Raw genomic sequence first — 19,760 nt, forward strand, 5'->3', positions numbered from 1 at the left:
GTGGGGTCAAAATCGCTGGCGACTTTTACCGCTCGCTTTTGGGCCAAAAAGGCGCGCTGACCCCGCCCACATGGATCATGTGTGTGTTGCGCCTGTAAATATTACAACATGACTGCATTTTTTTTTTCATCTACTTGTATATTTTGTAGTATTTTTCCTACCTTTTTCTGGACAGCAACGAGCAACGAGATGTTAAGTCGAGAGCTGCTCGTCATTTGCATACTTAACACCTTTCGGGAAAAATGCTCATGCCGCACACTGTATATGTTGGGGCACTTGAGTCATCTCGGCTTTTGTGCAATTAGAAAATCATCATCAAGTTGCAGTCGTGTGTTACTTTCAATTTCAATGCCCCAGCCTGCCTGTGTGTATAGTATCTGCCTCTGCCCATTGTAATGCATGATTTGTATCTTGTATCTCTCGGCATCTCTGCATCTTTCGGCTTTCGTTTTGCGGCGGCCGCACCTCGCGCCTGCATCTCCAACTCCATCTCCGTTTGAATTGCCATCGCCATTTGAATCAGCGATGACTTGGCACTGCACTTTGGCTATTACAATTATTGTTATTGTTACTGTTATTGCTTTATTGTTGCAGTTTATTGCATTGTCTGGATTCGCCATTAAGAAACGCTATGCGCGCGCCGCTTTTTTTTTTTGCATATCACAGATTTTCCTCAGTCCACACACACAGTTTCCAAAAAATAAATCGATAAACTTTCACCCTGCTCCCATTAAAATGCCATTAAGATCTGTTGGAAATTTGTCCAGCCCGAAAAATCCGCAGCCACTGGATATCAATAAGCAATTGTTACGCTAATTGCATTGATTAATGTCTTATCGCATTTAAATCATCTCACAGAAGTAAAAAGTAGCAGCCAAAAAGCCCACGAAATTTCACTTTCTAAGCAACAGGTGAAATCTTCAGCTGAAGTGCTTCCTGTATGGACAGTTAAAAAACGGTGAAAATAGCAGCAAAAAAAAAAGGCAGAAAAGGCAGAAAAGTACCCGCTGCGGTAAAGATATATATTAAGAATAATTATATTTGAGTGAGCTCGGCGCTTCTGCTGCTGCTCATTTTTCATTTCTCCCAGGCCAAATTGATAAGAGAGCCAAAGTCGTCCCCACCACCAACAACCCATTCCGGGCCTAATGTCGCCAATTAAATTCATTGAGCTGCATAAGCACCTTCCGCCAACAACAACGCATAATTATGCAGATGTTGGCCATTTAAAGGGCCAGCTCTTCCCACTCCCCACTCGCCACATTCCCCTTCCTCTGGTGACTTCCTCTTGGGGGAGATTGCATGTCAGGTCGGACCCACAAATCGCGTCTAATTAGTGACCCGCAAATAAAGAAATTTTTCGGACACGAAAGAAATTTCTTTCTCCACTTGGAAAATCTAAAAGTAAATACAGAAATCTTTTAAATGCTGTAATATTTTCTTTTCTATATTTTAAAATACTTTAAGATTTCTATATAAAATGTTCAGTAATAATATAAACGTAGAAAGTATATTTTATAATATTAAAAATATGTATCATTTGTGCCATTTTATGCATATAAAATTGGTATTTGTATTTCTCCATTAACTTTTGCATCTCTAAAATTTCATTAAGATTTTTTATTTTATTTTTGTCCCACCATTTTAGTTTTCCGCAGTGTTTAAATATTTTTTTTCTTCAAGACATGCAACTTTGTATGTTTTTGGGGTTCCATATTTTTGGTGGACAGTTCTTATAGTAGTATTGTTTTTGTTTTGCGGCTAATTTGTTGTTGGTCATTTTAATGATGCGAAAGAAAGTTACGAGCAGCGAATGAAGCAAAAGAAGCTCTGCTGGCATTTTCTAATGATGCATATAAATCTCGTATCCAATAACTTGAAACCGAAAACGAGAGCCTGCAACCAAATTCACCCTACGTCGCTTTTGGCATGCAAATTTCAGCCATCGGCAGTTCGGCCAATAATCAAAGCCAATCAATCAATATATATGGATGGACGGCCATCTCAGTTTGGTTCAATATCCCAACATTTTGGGGGCGGAGGAGGAGTTGGAGAGCCAGGCGGCGATGATGGCTCATAAATTTCGAAGATGCAGACACCTTAGCAGCTTTTTGCCTCCTTTCGGCTGCCGAAAGATGAGTGGAAATAATTAGTTATCGACGGCATTCGTGCAACAGTAGCAAAGTCAGTCAACTTGGACCCGCTGCGTTTTGATGGGTGATGAAACTTTCGCCAAAATATTAATTACTCAGGAATGTCTATGATGGATAACGTTTGGCATCTCAAGCTTAAGATTGAAGATTTATTTCTCTTAATATGGGATCGTTTTGTGATCAGAGGGTGGTCACCCATTCAAAGTATATTTTATTTTGGAACCTCATTTGATTTTAGTTTGCTAAGTTAAAAGTATATTTATAGAATAAAAGAATACATATGTGCTGAAATGATTTTTAGATATAGAACCTAAAGCAAGCAACTAAGAATGAACCAATTTTGAACATATTTAGTTGCTTTTATCTCAGTTTCGACTTTTACTGAGCCAAAAACACCGGCTTCTGTGGACAAGAATCCCATGTTGAAGTGAAAATTGCCGACCTCAGATCGAGATTGAGGACAACGCGGAGTAATGGGCGACAATGAATTATTTCCCCGACTAAATGTTGGCAATTTCGGTGTCTGTTGCTGTTTCTGTTGCTGTTGCTGTTTCTGTTTCTGTTCTGATGGCTAAAAAGTGAGTGAGTTTCATAGCCAGGCCTAATGAAAAATGTACCGAGCTCCTTAAACTCTAATTAAAGTTTTTTAAGTGTCTGTGTGTCTTCGGATCGTTGTTCATTCTTCGCTGGGTCTTGTTAAGGGGCTAATGCTATAAACTGTCTACCATCTGTGCCCATTCTGTCTGTTTTCATGTGGCTAAGAGAGGCTATAGAGGCTATGGGCTATGCGGCTGCTGCGGCGGCGGCATCTTTTCCCTGGGCATTTTTCTAAGATCTTTGGCTAATTAGTTGGCACACTAAACGATTTTGAGGATCTTGTATATGCTTAATACTCGTATAAATCCGCCTAAAACACCTTATAGAATATAGAGTGGCATATTTCTCTCATGCTCCAACTTCTTCTTCCGGTGATGGTCATAAAAAAGTACTCATCTTTTTGTGAGCGCTTTTTATGATTTACTCGGCTTTTCGCACTGTAGATTTTTACACCTCTTTCTTTCGGTGGAAACGTAATGCTTTTTTATAACATAATTCTTGATAAATTTGTTTTTTTTGTTGTTTTTTTTTATGGATTGTCAGTAATTGAATTTGTGGCAAGACAGCAGTGGTTGTCCAGCATCGCTTGAGCATCTTGAGGTATTTATTTAATTATATGACGGGTCTTGACTTCTTCTTCAGGCGCCGCCGCCAGCTGCTTTCTAATCAACATTGGTCCAATGATTTGCATTTTCAGCTGCTTAAGCTTCGGCTTTTGGCTTCTACGGTTACTTTTGCTTTAATTTTAATTGTTTTTGCTTGAGCAGAGCTTGGAGAGGAAGTACTATAGTACTTCTGCGGTTGAATAATTTTGTTGATGGAGCCACAAGGCATGTGGCAATTTGGTCAAGAACTAAGGCAGCGAATCCTGAGTTCTCTAATTGTCTGTTATTAGCATGAATTGTAATTTGATGGCGTTATAATTGGTTCTATTCGTTTTCCGGATTGATGTGTTGTCGGTTGAGGATTTTCCGTTGCTTGTATGCAGATTGCCATATCTCGCTGTTAAATTGGTGTGAAAAATTAATTGTATTAGCTCTACCTGATTAAGATATTTGTTCTAGTAGCTGTTTTAGCTGAATTAGCAAACTTATTCTAAATTCTAATTCTTAATCTAGATAGATTTTGATACTTATTAGGCTTAAAATATAATTACCAATCTAAATATAATTAATAATAATAATTGATTTAATTACTAAGCATTTTTGTATTATTTTAATGTTTACTTTTGTTTTACTTTACATAACTAGAATGTTGAAGTAAACTCAATCTTGTACGTAGATTGTAAAAAACGTATACGTACGTATACGTTAGTCCATAAGTAGGCAATATATTTTCCAACAATGAGAGAACTAAAAGTATGTGAGAAAGAAAACAAGAAGAGAGTAGAAATGAGTCTGTGTTAGTAAGTAAAAAATTGCGAGCATACCTTTAAGGGCAAGCTAATAAATTAACCTAAAATTGAAAAATTAAATTATTTAGTTTTCCCTTTTAAATTCACAAATCATAAAAAAATACAAAATAAAAGAAAACTAGTTTTTTCATAAATTAAAATTTATTTTTGCCTTTTTACAAAATGTTTAAGCTCAAACATCGCTCAATTTCGTTGCTCGTTTTTAGATAAACAAAATCTTGTTTCTTAAATCGATGTACATATGCATAGTTAAGTTAGAGGGAAGAGGAGGAGTCATGGTGGTTACTATACGTTTACATGGAGTTAAAAGCCTTTGCGCAATTCTAAGTTAATATCCAATTTCCTTGCAAACTCATTGCTGAATTAAGAGAGGAAAGCACTTTGAAGACGTCACAAAAATTGCACTAAAACAGCTGCCAGAGTTGCCACAGTTTCGAACTGCCCGCGCTATGAATTATTCAATGACATATATCCTTACGTTATAACTAACTGCACCTCATCTGCACATTTGGCACATCCTGCTCTTTGACGTTTGCTGCGTTGCTCGTTACGTAATTTCCGATTAAATTAAAACTGAAACTGTTTCTTTTTAGTTATACATATCAAAATATATACAATTTATGCGGGTTAGATTACGAGTATAGTTTGTTGCTATATTACATAATGGAGGATGTTGCCTCCTTCGTTGCAGGTTTTGCTCTTGTTTTCATAAATATTCATTACAAATTATTTGTATAACAAACTGCGCGCATATCGAATGCTTAAAACTAATTAAATATTTATATCATACGTTTTATGACCAAAATTTGGTAGCAAAAGAAACACGCTCTCTCAAGACTTTAAAATGTTTTCTGTGTGTGTGTGTGGAAGTGCATTTTAGGTTCTAAGCTTGTATTTGTTTGTTATTCCTTTCTCAATTAGTTGGTAACTTGGCGAGACTCAATTGGCTCAGTCGGTATCTAATATAGTAGCTGCTCCCCCCGCTCAAACTGTCCTCCTTTACAATGTGTTTTTAATGTGTGGAATGATCCCTCGACGATGACCTCAATCGTTAGCCATGCAGTAACCGGAGTACGTCTGTATGTTGTCCTCCAGGAAACTCTCGCCGGCTATCACACCGGATTGCGTGTGATGACTGGGACAGCGGTGTCCTTTGGGGCACTGGCACAGCGAGTTGATGTTGACCTCGTCGAGGAACTCCTGACGCTTTCGCACCGTGAACAGCTTGCACGGCTGCTTCCGCTGACAGCGAAGGCGCTAAATGAGAATGAAACGTAACATTATAGCCAAGTTTAGAGGGAAAAGAAATATTAACTCACCGTCAGAGGAGAGCAGGCAAACAGGTATCTGTAGCCCGGACTGCCATCGCCAATGGGCTCCCTCTTGGTCAGATAGGTCACCGAGTTCCGGGGACACCGGCAGTGAACAATCTGCTCCGTGACATTCAACTCGGCTGCCGTTGTCAGGGTCCAAGTGTAGTCGCGGAAATGTCTGGAAAAAATAAAAGTACTTGGTTAGATTTCGTTTCTAAAAAATGAAAAGTAGAGGGATTCATTTGTATTCAATTCTTCTTTTGAAAATGTTTTGTGTTTGTTTTTAAGCTTGCATAGTTAATAATGTAGATATTGTTAAATTTTTCTGAACAAAATTTGAATATAAAGAAAACTTTTTAATAGGTTAAATAATAGTACAAGATTTATCTTTTCATTTTGAAAACTTTCTTTGCCTATTAACTTAAATTTAAAAAATACTTTTATTAATTAAGGCATTCCTAATCAACGTTTGTAAACTCATAACCCTACTGATGTTCTCTACTTACTTGCAAACTGGCAATTTATGGACAGGTTGGCACATTTTATAATGCCTGGTCTTATCGGCAATAGTGTGACCATCTTCTACACCCAAACTACTGGGACAGCCTCCAATAAACGTAGTGGACGACTCCTTTAATCCCCGATGTCCCGAGTGCCTCATGTGCGAAGGTCCTCGAGGGAACTCGTTATCCTGCACCTCCGCGTAGGGCAGGGCGTCATTATAGTCCGGCGACTGATCCAGATGATCCAAGTCATCCTCGTAGACGGCACCCAATTTCTGCATAAGCTTCTTCATGTGCAGACTCTCGAACTTCTTGTCCTGGAATTCACCCAGAAGCATTCGCTTGTGCTGCAGCATTTTCTCCCTTTCGTAGTAGTTTCTGTACTTCAGGGAATCTGCAGATCCCGACGGATGATTGTGATGATGGATGATCACGTTGTTGGGCATGCGATTCGATTCAGGACAGCGACATTGACGCTCAATCCACGGGGTTTCGTATAGATCAATCTTGGAGCAAACGGCATTTGGTGCACAAATGGGTAAATCCTCCTCAGAGTCCTTAAATAAAAATAATAGCAAATTGTTAGAAAAATGTTTAAAACCATATTCATAAATATTATTAATTTAAAAATATTTGTTGTATTGATGATTGTCTTTATTAAATTAATTTGTATAGTAGTATATTTTTTTGTTAATTAAATAGTCTCGCAAAATTCATGATAACAATATCAGAAATCAATTTCCCCAAAACAAACCTTCAAATTTGAGTTAACCTATAAAACACATTTAGAACTTCATTTTAAGCCGTGAGGGTCCATTATTATCCTCTTGAAGCTTCCCCTGATTATTTGCCAAATTACCATATGATAAACAAACCATAAAGGCAAAATCCCATCTCCATCTCTATGCCTCCATCTAAATGCCTCGAACCCTTCAATAATAGCCGCTTGTGTCAACACAATCTTGCCAACTTGATTAACATAACTACAACGACTAAAACCGGACCGAAAGTCGAGGATATATGTTTGGTGTGTGTTTGTTTGTTTTGTTCGCCGGCAAATACATTTCATTAATTGAATTCTCCAAACACAGAGAGAAGTCCCAAAAGTTGAAGGTCTTTGTTGTTGTTTGCCCAAGTCCAAGTCCGGAACCCAATAAAAACTTATGCATTGTGTTTTCGTCCTGGTCGTAACATAAAAACCAACAACTAGCGACTGATGGGTGCTTTTCTTTCGAGGATGCCACTCCAGAGGCTGATTCCTTCTATCATTCGATTTTATTGTTACTGATGCTTGACAGCAAAAGCAACTACAACAACAACAACAGGTTTCCAATGAAATTATCGAAAGCAATCAATTTTTTAAGTGGAACTGTCGCGCACCTTGAGTTGTTTTTTTGTTATCCCTTTTTTTTTTTGGTCGAGGGTTTTGTTTGGTTTCAATTTCAGTTCATTCTCTTTCTATCTCTTCACTTTTTTTTTCCTTTTTTCTTGATTTTTATTCAAATTATTTTTGGGTTTTTGGGCTTGCACCTGCTGCTACCTGAGCTGTTGAGGGTCATTCCTTGAGGTCCTTTTTTTTTGTTTTGGGAGAGCGCATACCGGAAGTCCGGAAGTGATTTAGTGCAACTGACGGAAGTAAATAAGTGAGTACACACACACATACACACACACACATACTCTCTTACAAACTGGCTGTTATACTTAAAAAGGGATTAGCTGTAGACGAAGCGGAAGTGAATCCGGAACAGGTTGCCTGACCTTTTACCTTTTTGCTCAATTGAACCGCAGTGTTCTCTATGACAATTCTCGACGCTTCTCTATCTCGCTTCCCTCCGGAAGTCGTCTGCCTGCCTTCCTTATTCACTTTATTAGTTTTATTTACTTCCTGATTTCGTTTCTTTTTTTTTATAATGTCGCTTCCGGAACTTCCTTTTCCGTGTTCTCCGCTTCGGTTTCCCACGCATTTTTGACCCAGTTTTTTCGGCCGCAGCACCTGCCGAAGTCCTTAACCCTTTCCTTACTTTGATTATTCATATTTCCAGGCAGCAGGAGCTTCGGGCATTGCTGAGATTCTTTGCGATTTAAAAGGGGGCGCAGCTATGAGAGACCATTGTCAATCATCCACCCCTGACAGGATATGCCAGAAGTGGAGTTTCGAGGGGGTCCGTTGAGTAAGCAGCGTGAGAAATTCTTTGAAATTCGAGCATGTTTATTGAGATTTCTTCCCCTTCAGTTCGTGTTTTTTTCCTTCTGCTTTTTTTTGTTTTGTTTTTTTGTTGTATCGGGAAATGGCACTTCAAAGACATCACCGTTATACGTATAAAAAATTTTACATATTGATAAGCAAATCACTTGGCAGGGGCAACATATCAAAGAAGACATGCTTCATCGGCATTCCAATGCCATCAGCTCATCTCGGTTCCGCTCACAATAGGAGCACTAAGAAAAATTCTCTGCCCTTTTTAAGACTACTTGGAAAAAAACAACTTGGCAATCAAACAATACCCATCAATTTTTAATATGTAGTATTAAATTATTAGAGCATTAAGTGGTAATTTATTTAAAGAAACTAATAAATTCGATCTTTAAAAATTAAAAAAATATTTATTAGCTGCTCTTTGGATATTCCTAAGAAAGCATATAAGCTAAATGCTGATAAAAATCATTAAAAAATATGTACATAAGAACTTTAAATTATTATATTGATAAATTCATAAATGTGAAATACATTTCTTTCTGTGCATGAGTAGAATCAACTTATAAACAACACGAAAGTTTCTATGTTGGCGAAGAAGCTGGAAGAGTAGTAAAAGTTTTGCCAGGCCAACACAAAAAAAAAAAAACAAAAAAAGCGAGGGAAAAAGCAAACACAAGAAAGGCGGCGAAAAGGGAGAGAAGGCAACCGGATTTCCGGTTTAACAGCTCCCCAAAGAAGGTGGAGTGGAGCCAGAGGGGTAAGAGGAGCGGAGGGGTGGGGGGTCCAAGCTGCTGCCACACTTTATAATTTGCTCGATCTCCAGCAGCAGCAGCAGCACGCGTATACCGCTCCCCAAGCAGTCAAACAATTAGCCTCATGTGTCAAAGTGCAGTGCCAACGGAAGTTGAGAACGCGCCAAAGACAATGAAAGAGTTTTGCCACTCCCCCCTCCCAGTTTTTGCCCCCGTTTTAACCCCCCCATTTGCCCCCTTTTCTTTTGCCCCAGCAGCTGGACACTGCAACGTGAGGCGGCAAGCATTGACAAACTTTTGTGACTTTTGATTTCAATGAAAGCCGCCCGAGAAAGGGAACCCTTCTCCCATTCCAGATCTTTAATTGAATCAAATTAACCCCGCACACAACCTCCAGCTTTGGGGTAACCAGTGGGTTAGGGGGAGCTGGAGGTGAAGGCTGCCCCGCGGGGGACTCCCCTCAATGGAATTCTTGGAGCTACTTCTAGCCTCATTGCTGTCATGCCTCATGTGGCTGCCTGAATGCCGGGAATGCCGCTCCACGCAACGGAAATGAGGTGTCTTCAATTGCACAAAGCAGTGGTGCCAATTCAGAGGGATTGCTAAAGGGGTTTATTTTCTTTATCTTCTTACAAAAAAGTTCTAAGAAAGGGTTTTTTAAAGTAATGCTATTAATTAGTTATTTTATTTTATTTTACTTTATTTAACTTCATATAATGTCTAAACTTTTATAATGGTTCTGCTTTCCTATTATTTAATTTGCCTGTTTTCAAAACATTTTACCATAAAAGCTTTTCTTTGCTATTTCTTAAAGTTATAATAAAAGCAATAAATGAATTTAAAGATGCTGTAATTTCTGTTAAAAAAAATTAAGATACTCAAAACAAAAGGAATATACAAAATTAAGAAACTTAAAGCAATAATTATGATAAACACAATAGGTTTTCCTTTTTTTTTTTTTTTGCATATCCATAAAATCTTTTATACAGAATGCTTTATTTATATATTTCTTTTGAATGTTTAATTTATATTTGAAAAAGTTTAATAATATTCACATTTAATAATTTTCAGTACTGCTTTAAATTATATTTGTAATAGATTACTAGCATCACTTTCACAAGAACCCGAACCTGACTTTTGCAACATAGAGCCAGGTTAGAGGTGCACCTGCCCCGCTTTGGGTTTCTGGGTTTGTGGCCCTCATCTGGTGCTATCAATAACTGCCTAACCGAAGGACAATCATTGACATAAATTTCCACACAACAAACGGAAAATGTCTGAGTTTTCCCGGTGCAGCAGCAGCGGCAACAGTTGGTTGCTTGTATTCTCTCTCTCAAAATCCCCCGCCTCTCGATTCTTTCTTGGGTTTTTTTTGGTTCCCATGAGGGCGTTGACGCACACACGACGATCAACTAACGTCCGGGCCGGAGATTTTTCCGATTTCCCCCGATTTTCCAACCGTTAGACGAGACGGATGGCTGGCAGCAGCCTGCCGCCTGCCACAAGTGTGTTGCCATCAGGTAGTCTCCGCTATATCCTATATAGTATGGTATTGTATACCCCGCACCCTCTCTTCTTATCTTTTGTCTGTGCGTTAATGATTTTTCTATACATTTCCTTTTCACATTGTTTTTTTGTGTGCTGCCCCTTCCCCTTTCCCTTTTTCCCCCGACTCCTATTTTGGGTTATTCTCTTCCTTATTTTTTTTTCTTGGGCTAGAGAATTATGCAATCTGGCGTCGTCATGTGGCCGGAGTAAGCGGAAGTATGCCGGCTCAGCCTCAGTTTTGATCCCATCCAGAGTTTGCTGGTCAAGTCTAACCATCCATCCGACATACATATATAGAAATATATATTGCCTGAAGTCGGTGTGTTTACACGAAAATTCAATTAAAATTGTTAGAAACGGAAGTGGAAGATGGGGCCGAAGAAGCGGAAGTAACACGGAAGTTGTTAGGTCACTATCTGCCTTCCGATTTCGAGTCGGACTTCGAGTCCCAGAGAATTCCAGTGAAAACTCTCAGGCTCTCGGCTCTTGGAAAGATTCAAACCAAGCCGGAAGTAGAACAGATTTGTGTGCTGTTGGCTCCTCAAAAAAATAAAAAAATAAACGAGATGAATTTATACTTATTATAATAATACTTTGCATAGTTGAGGAATCGCCAGGGGCACGCAGACTGACCGTGCCACTTTTGCTTCGCTTTATTTTTTTTATTATTTTGCTGGATTGCCTTAACGGAAGCATGCCCCAACCGCAAACCAGCAGAGAAAAAACATTTTCATTCATAAAACAGCAGAAATTCCAAAAGGAAGCGGGCAAAAGCCAACAGACAACAGCAGAAAAATTATAAGAATGTCAGCTAAAAGGGGAACACTGTGGAAGATCAGATACTCTTAATATAAATAAATAAAATGAGATAAGAAAGCTATTGTAAATAAATATGAATTATGTTTTGAGAACTTAGCAAAAAATGATTTAAAATTTCTACATCTATTTTAGACTTTTTAAACAAGTTTAACTTTATAAGAATAACAAATATGTAGAAACTATTGTCAAAGCTCTTTATAAATTTAAACTTCTTTGCTCGCTTGTCAAGGATTGTTTAGGGTAAAGCTTGGGGAACTGGTTTCTCTGGTGGCAGCCAATTGCAGCTGAAGCAGCAACAAACAACATCGGCAACTTCCCCTTTTTGTTGCCGCTTGATTTTTGCGTAGCTTGTTGATCGTCACAATTAATGAACGTCTACGCACACGGACATCCACTAACCACATCCACATCCTCATCCTCATCCTCGACTTCAACTCCAACTCCAACTCCACATCCACATACCCAACCACAATCAGTCTCAGCTGCTGATGTTGCTGCTGCTGCTGTTGTTGTTGTTGCTGCCACAACGAAACGGAAAAAAGTAATTCATTCATTCATTCATTCAGCAACAACGTGGCATAGTTGTTTGTGGCTTTTTTTTTTTTGCTGCGGCTTTCTGGCCATTGTAATTGTTGCCTTGGCCAAAAAGAAATAAGACAACCGCAAAATGTTGCCGACTATATGGCGGGCTATAAACATGTTGCTGCTGTTGCTGCTGCTGCTGTTGCTGCTGCTGTTGCTGTTGCTGTTGCTACTTCTGATGTTGCTGCTGGTGGTGCTGCCTCCTTTTACGCGCTTGCCGCCAAATAAATAAATCTTGACTACAATGCCTATGGCTTGTTGATGTTGCTGCTGGGTTTTGCTGTTGCTGTTGCTGTTGTTGCCGCGGGCATTTTTATGAATGAACGAATGGCCAGCTAAGCTAAATGAAAAGTTGCTCGACTTTGAGTGTAAACAGGCTTTGCCTGTTCATTTTTCTTTTAAATATATGTTTTTACCGCAACAACAACAACAATCGAAAAAAAAACCCGCGCAAAACGACACCAAAACGATTGCAACTGTGTTTCGCCCGATAATTACGAGCAACTCGCGATGCCACGCCCCGTTGGCCCTCCCCCTTGATTCCGCCCCCTTTGCAACGCCCTATCCATTCCAATTTGTTGTTTACTCCGCCGTCTGCGTGCGTTTTTATGAATGAAATCCAGCAACAACCGAAGAAGAAGACGAGCACTCGTCGTTGGCCTTTACTTATTTATAGTTAATTTATTTTTTTTTTTTTTTTTTGCCCCGCCATCGTTTTACTTTTTCTTTTCTGTTCTTTTTTTTTTTGCTTTTCGTCTTGTTTTGATATTATTGTAAACAAATTGCGCCTTTGGGCACGTAATTAGCACACTTACACGATCGGGAAAAAAGACCGTAGTTGGCCCCACGGGTCTGGGAAATTGGAACGTGTCCATCAATAACTGTAACAAGGTCTCTTTCTCTCGCTTCTTGGCCAACAAAAGCGGAAGTGTTCCAAGCCACATTTCCGCCTGGCCAGCGACGGAGACAGAGAAATGTATTCGAAAAGTGGCACAAAGCTAAGACACGGCCGAACAATAGGGGCAGTCGATTGAAATATCTTATAAATCAGCAATATAAGGATAGTGGAATCAATATATCAATGCTCAGCTGGACAATATGAATACATTTGCTTGACCTTTGTGCTGACAAATAAATAATTCTTGCGATTACTATATTCATAGAATATTTGCTGGCCTTCATTAAATTCTCTTTCCTTTAGTTTTCTTCTAAAATGATTAAGACTCATTTTATATTAAATAATTCAAGTTAAATAATAACTATAACCTTCATATACAATTTAAATGTGTATATAAATATATTTTATGAATGTCATAAAATCTTTAAGCGCGTTAATAGTTTCCATCAAAATAAATTAAGTACAATTAAGTAAACAAAATATTATGCTTTTAAAAAATTTCTGACTAAAGAGTGTTTAAAGCTTCGACTTCGACTTAAGTAAGCCACCTTTTTTTGTTAATTCATATAAGAAAACAAAATATATATATATACATTGTATCTATAAAAGTTGACTTGGCGCGCGCGCCAGCAACAAAGTATATATTGTAGAAAAAGAGGTAGAAGAAGTTGGGGTAAAAAAAAGTGGGCAAACTAGTTTTTTGGTATCCGAGCATCCGTTGGCTCAGGTTGTTGTTGTTGTTGTTGTCGAGGCATTTTTCTCAATGGAGCTCTCCGAGATTGTAGACTTGGGCATTTTTTTAGGTGAATAATTGCGGTATGCTGTTGTTGTTGTTGTTGCCCGCTGGTTGTTTTTTATGCAAATATTTTTATATACGCGCCTATCTGTGTCTGCGCCATCCAGACACACTTAACCGATACGTAGCCATTGTTGTTGTTGTCGCTGACTACTCTCTTTCAATATTTGTTTGTCTTTTTTTTATGATTATTATTTTTTTCTGCCTTTGGATCGCATTGAATAATTTCTATATTTAGCATTAAAAAAATTCCATCGAAGAGAAAAAAGCATAGATTGAAATTATGAAAACATGATATGCGAAATCAAGGGGAAGCACGATTCGATTTATTATGGGATTTAAGTGTTATGCCTAAATTGCTGGTACAAAAATATTTTTGAAGGGATTTTGTAAATACAAAACATTAAGAATAATTGGAAAAAAACATTTATAAATTCAATTCTCATAAATTTAGTCATCAAGCAATCAGGGAATGTAGATATGATCTATTAGTTAAATGGAAAGAGATCAATTCTGTAGTATATCGATGATTGATCAATTAAATGGTTCTGTGGAAGTTCCCCAACTAACGTTGATATTCTATTAAATTAACGATGCTTTCCAGCGTAGAAATTCATTCACGAGAATCTCCAATCAATGGAACGTCACAAAGTTCATTAGAAACACGAATTCTCAATTCCATTGATGATTTCTGTGAAAAAAACCTCATGACCATAAATTTACGAAAATCAGATCAACGATTCAAAAAACTTGTTTGAAGATGGTCAAATTAAAAATTGTCAAATCATGTCAAACATATCGGATGTATTGATTAGCATAAAAATTCCATAAATTACCATTAGAGGTGTGGCCAACGAAAAAAAAAAATATTGTTCGATTTATGTGAAGATGTATTTTCATAAATATTTATTGCGTGGTTTGGCATTAAGCATACGCACTGTTGCCGCGTTTGTTCCTCTGTTTGGATTGTGGCCTATAAACCATTTTCACACCTGGCTGCAACATCAGAACTTAGCTTGGCTAAATGGCCAGAAACGGAGTCTCTGCTTGATTTGTTTATACATTTCTCAGTGAATTGGAATTTGTGGCAGACTCTTTTGATATTCCATTTACATTCCCCGCCAACGTTTTTCCCACTCTTTGGCTTTTGGCCATGCCACGCGCACATACACCGAGTTGTTTAGGCCAAATATGCGTGGCTGATCTGTTTGTATATGGCCAACAAATTGCCCGATCTCTGTTGTTGTTGTTGTTGCTGGCTTTATCCATTCATACATTTTGGACGGTCTGTCGCTTTGGCATTCATTCATTCATTCATAGATTGACTTGCCCAGCCAAGCGAGAAGTTGAAGTCGCTGACGTAGCATTCGCTGGCTGCTCTGCTCATCCAGCGTTTACGTTTTCATTCATTCACACACACATGTGCAGTGAGAGAAATTGGGAGTAGAAATTCCGAAAAGATTCTTAAATATCAGTGTATTATTGTAACTAATAATATCTAAAGATTTATGGAGTTCTAGATCATGCTAGATCATATTGCAAAAATGCATCTTGCAATTCAATGTATGTTGATTAATCATTTTATAATCCAAATTAAAAAGAAAATATTTTTAATTTTTTTTTCTTTTTACTTGTTGAGCTTGGGAACTTGTCTCAGTGTATCGGCACACACATGCACCACCTCATCACCCCTCTCACTCCCCACCAGTTTCACCCATTATACCACACCATACCGAACCGTACCACCATCATTATGACCATCATCATCGACTTCTCGTAGTCGTCGTGGTCGTATTTCATTCATGAATTTTCTTTCATTCAGGTCTTCCCCGTCTCCCATCTCACTCCCCCTCCCGTTTTTGTCGTGCCCTCTCTTTCTCTCTCTCGCCGTCTCGCTCGTTGTTGTTGAAAACGTTTTTAAATACCGGAACTGAATGTTTAGCGCTTTTAAGCATGGGAACTTTTTGTTTTCTTCTATCAACTTTCCCCTCCCCTCTCTCTCCCTCCCTCAGCCTCCTTCCTTACTCCCTCCCTTTCTCGTATTTTGTTTCCGTCTCTTTCGCTCCCATATCCCCCTCTCTTTCCGGCTGCTCATTCACTGCCTTTTGTGGATCTATTCCGTTGTGTTCTATTCTCCAATAAGGCGTTTTTATTGCAAGTTTCCAAACAACAGGAATTCTATGCTCAATTTTTTTTTTTTTTTTTTTTTTTTTTTTTTTTTTTTGGGTTTTTGTCTATTTTAGGTGTTGTGTTGTGATGCTGTTTTGTTATGCTTTTTTTTTATATGCGTTCCAAATTTATTGCAGACATTCGGATTTCAAAATTTATGAACCAAGTCGAACCGTATTCCATTGGTTTGAAAAAACGGTAAAGAATATATTGCTAAAAAGCTGATAAAAAAGATAAAAGGATGCAGTAAAGTGTTTATAAGTACAACTTCACAAAAAAACTATATTTTCTAGCAAATCCTTTCTAAAAGCTGACATTATAAGCTTTCATTCTTAAGGGTAATCCTAATTCGAACCCTTTTTTTTGCTGCCCAACCCCATTGCTCGATTATATTGTCAATATTTTCCTTTTGATTACTGTTGATATTTCACGCCTCGGCCTCGTAGCAAGCAACACCAGCCAAGAATTCCATTTTCAGGGCGTGTTTTCTCAAATGACATTTGACATAATAGATATCCGATACATGATATATGGCAATCCCAATCCCCCCGCTCTCTCCTCGTATGGACACTTGATTTATAGCCAGATCGGGAGTGGGAACAATGGAACCGACTTGACCTATGATCAGAATTCGCATTGTTATGGATTTGGGGGGAAAGATAACGCCAAGAACTTTTCGGTGGACGTTGGCTTAGTCATGAAGTCAGTCAGCATTGAACTCTTGACCCGGCCGGCTAATTGGTTTTGGTATCGCTCATATCGTTCGGTTATAGCAATTGCGACTTTAATTGATCAAATGCGACAGATCAGTTGAGTTGAGCTCTCCGCTGCAAACAACTTTCATTTTTCATCTAGAGCGAGTGTGCTGCCGCTGCAATTAAATGTGCCATATGCGTGTGGAGATATATGGATAGTGGTTTTGTGGGTGTCAAGTGTAATGGCTATAGGGCGGCTGCTAAATATAGCTAGAGTTTCTTGAACAACAACAAAATAAATAAATAAATACGGCAAACTAAGACTCGGACCCAGCCCAAAAAAGTTGCATTGCAAAACCTGATGTACAGAGAAAGAAATCTAGTTGCTATTCGATATTATACACTAAAGATATCTAAAAGATCTTAAAGAATCGATTGGTTGCTCTCTCAAGTTCTTAAAGATTCTACTAGATTTAAACCCAGGTTATAATACCTAATCGATCGGTATTGTTTTCCGTGTAGATGCTGCTGCTTTTGATATTGCTGGCGTGGGCATTTTACAAATGGCAACCAGTTGAACAGGTGTCTGCTGACGTTGTTGCCTGTGCATTATGCAACCTGCCATTGCCAGTTGTTGGTTTTATTTTTGTGTTTGCCTTTTTGCCCAGATCAATGCAAACGCGTTGCACGAGCCACACACACACTGGTAATTAGCCAGGCTAATCAATAGTTACCAAACTCTATGACTAAGTTACTCACCCCCACTTGGTAAAGGATTCGCAGATCCCGTTCGCCGTGCTTGTTGATGTTGCGATGTTGCTGCTGTTTCTGCAACATTTGTCGCGCGTGTCGCCGCGATTCGGCGAGATCCTTTTCCACCGCCGCCGTGGAAATACTGACCACGGTCAGTTGCTCGGCGGCGGGTTTCACTGTACTGGTGGCTGCTGCTCCTGCTGTTGCTACTGTCATATCTTTGGCATCGTAGACGGTGTACTCCAGACTCTTGTGCTTGTCCGCCGTGGACGTTGTCGGCGTGATCTCGAACACCTCGAGCGGCAGTCGCGTGCCGCCGACAGCAACGACGGCAACGGCGGTCAGCAGCAGCAACGGCAACATGCACGGCAGCAACATCAATGTCGTTGGCATGATTTATGGCTTTTTCGGCCCTCTGGCTTTGGGATCTTTTGGGATCTCGAAATCTCGTAATCTCACGGAGTATCGGAAACTCGGGATCAACTCCTGGTTCGATTGGTTTTGTGCGTGCGGTTTTTGTTTTTGCGGTTGTAATTGACACTCAATGAATTTTGTAATTGAATTCGAATCAAATCAAATCGAATCGAATTGAATTGAATCAGTGTTCTCGCTCTATCTCGCTCGCTCGCATAGAACCCATGGCTTACATGCACACACACACTGGCAGAAACGAACTCTACAAATCAGGTTTCGAATCGAATCAAATCGACTCGAATCGAACGATCGATTGATTTGTGGCGAATGTCACTCGAAATTATTGGATAATTCAGATTCCGATTCAGGCACTATGATACCACGATCGTTCGATAGTTTCTGTTGGTTATTCAGTAACTTTACACCCGCGACGTCTGAGTCTCGGTGGCCTCGTCTTTCGCTCCTGGAACGCTTGCTCTTTAGTACCGCTGGTCTCCCGACTCGCTTACTCGCTTCCGCTGCCTCGTTGTCGCGTTGTTCGCTCGACCAATTTTCTTCTCGAACTGATCAAACAGAAAATCCAAAAGCGAACGGCGAACGACGGCCGAGAGCCGGCAGCGCAGTCCGCTGCTCGCGTCGCTGCCGGTGCGTGCGTGTCTCTACACTGCAAGAAAATTTAATATAAAAAAATAATAATAAATAAATTAATAATAATAAAAAAATATAATTAAAGTAAATCTGTATTAGCCAACAGGCATGACCATAAACCAAATATGATCACTTTAATTTCGGAAAACAGGCTAATTACCAACTAATTTAAAAACAAACGGAAATACACAAATTCTACATTTAAATTCAATTAGTCCGCATTAAAAATCAAACTTAAATTTTTTTAAGTGTAAATGAATTTTTTTTTCATTACAATTCAAAATATAAAATTATTTCGCTCCATATTCTACCAATAATTTAATTATCCATGTGTCTTGATTGAACTTGAACGTTTTTGTTCGCTGTGTACGAGCGGCAGCGGCAGAGCGTGAGAGAGCACGAAAGAGAGCGCGTCGTGGGCTGGATATGAATGAATGAACATGTTGTTGCTGCTTTTCCCGCTGGTGGTTGCAGCATCCATGGCTGGCGAGTGCGCCTGTGTGCGTTCGAGTATCTGTGAGATGCATCTGCAAGGGTGTGGGTATCCGCACGGGCGTATGGGTGAGAGCGAGCGGATGGCAAGGTGTCTCTGGCTCGCGTGCTTGGCTTAAAAAAAATAAGAAAAAATAAAATACAACAAAATAACAAAAAAAAAAAAAACAAGAAAGGGGGCCTCGCAGCCAAGCGGCTTTTGCCGCTTCCGTTGCATCCTTTCGGCCGTTTTTGCTGCCGCCGTGTTGTTTTTGTCATCTTTACTACGGCACCGGAAACTAATTCCTGCCTTAGCCACAGCGACTTGGACTCCGCCTCCTCCTGGCCTTCTTTGTTCTCCTTCTGCCGTGCTTTCATGTTTGGGCTTCGTTCTTGTAGCGCATGCCAAAAAAAGAACATCAGAAAAAAATCCAGAAAAGAGTTTACCAAGAAAGGAAGATCCGCTTCCAAAGTCGAAGCTTTAAGTTCCCTTCAGTAAATTTGAATCTTTTGGTAATACTTTAAAAACAAATTAAATTAAATTTAGAGTAAAAAATATTATACATACGTTGAGTATTAATATCCGAAATTTCACTCCTAAGAACAGTTTTTTTTTTAGGTGGAAAATCTAAAAATTATTATGTAGACTTTACGCGAAGTTAAATATGGTTGAAATATTATTTACATTAGATACAAAATTCGGCATATCTATAACTGAATATACTTTAATTTATCAAATAAAATTTTAAGGATATTCTTTTAACTTTTCCGGGTGAAGAATTTTTATTTTATCACCAGCTTATAAGCTTGGTTTAAGATTGTAGTACCTTTAGCTAAGGTATATAGAGAGTTCGAGAGAGACCTGGAAACGATCTCCATCTTCAGCTTGGAAGTTCAAGCGAAAAACGCGCGCGGTTCGGCAGAAAGCCCGCCAATTTTATGGGCCAAACCCGATAAGATTTCATTTGTTTACGAGTTACCTTGAGACGCGCCACAAAAACAACAACAACAACAACAATAACAGGAGAAAAAAAACAG

The 19,760-nt window shown here is 39.0% G+C and overlaps 2 protein-coding genes across 4 annotated transcripts in view; one reads left to right on the forward strand and one right to left on the reverse strand.

Annotated features, from left to right (window-relative positions):
- LOC108089375 (elongation factor-like GTPase 1) overlaps positions 1-19,760 on the forward strand; it is an 81,649-nt gene that overhangs the window by 48,647 nt on the left and 13,242 nt on the right. The gene's annotated exons all lie outside the window — the stretch shown is intronic.
- On the reverse strand, positions 4,287-18,159 carry LOC108089380 (protein giant-lens). The gene is made up of 4 exons (XM_017187563.1): positions 17,196-18,159; positions 5,984-6,537; positions 5,484-5,655; positions 4,287-5,421 (listed from the first exon to the last, which is right to left on the reverse strand). The coding sequence occupies exons 1-4, from the start codon at positions 17,580-17,582 to the stop codon at positions 5,209-5,211; spliced, it is 1,326 nt and encodes a 441-aa protein (XP_017043052.1). The 5' UTR covers positions 17,583-18,159; the 3' UTR covers positions 4,287-5,208.

Source organism: Drosophila ficusphila, unplaced genomic scaffold (assembly GCF_018152265.1).
Source record: "Drosophila ficusphila isolate 14025-0441.05 unplaced genomic scaffold, ASM1815226v1 contig_286, whole genome shotgun sequence".
Taxonomy (NCBI): Eukaryota; Metazoa; Arthropoda; class Insecta; order Diptera; family Drosophilidae; genus Drosophila; species Drosophila ficusphila.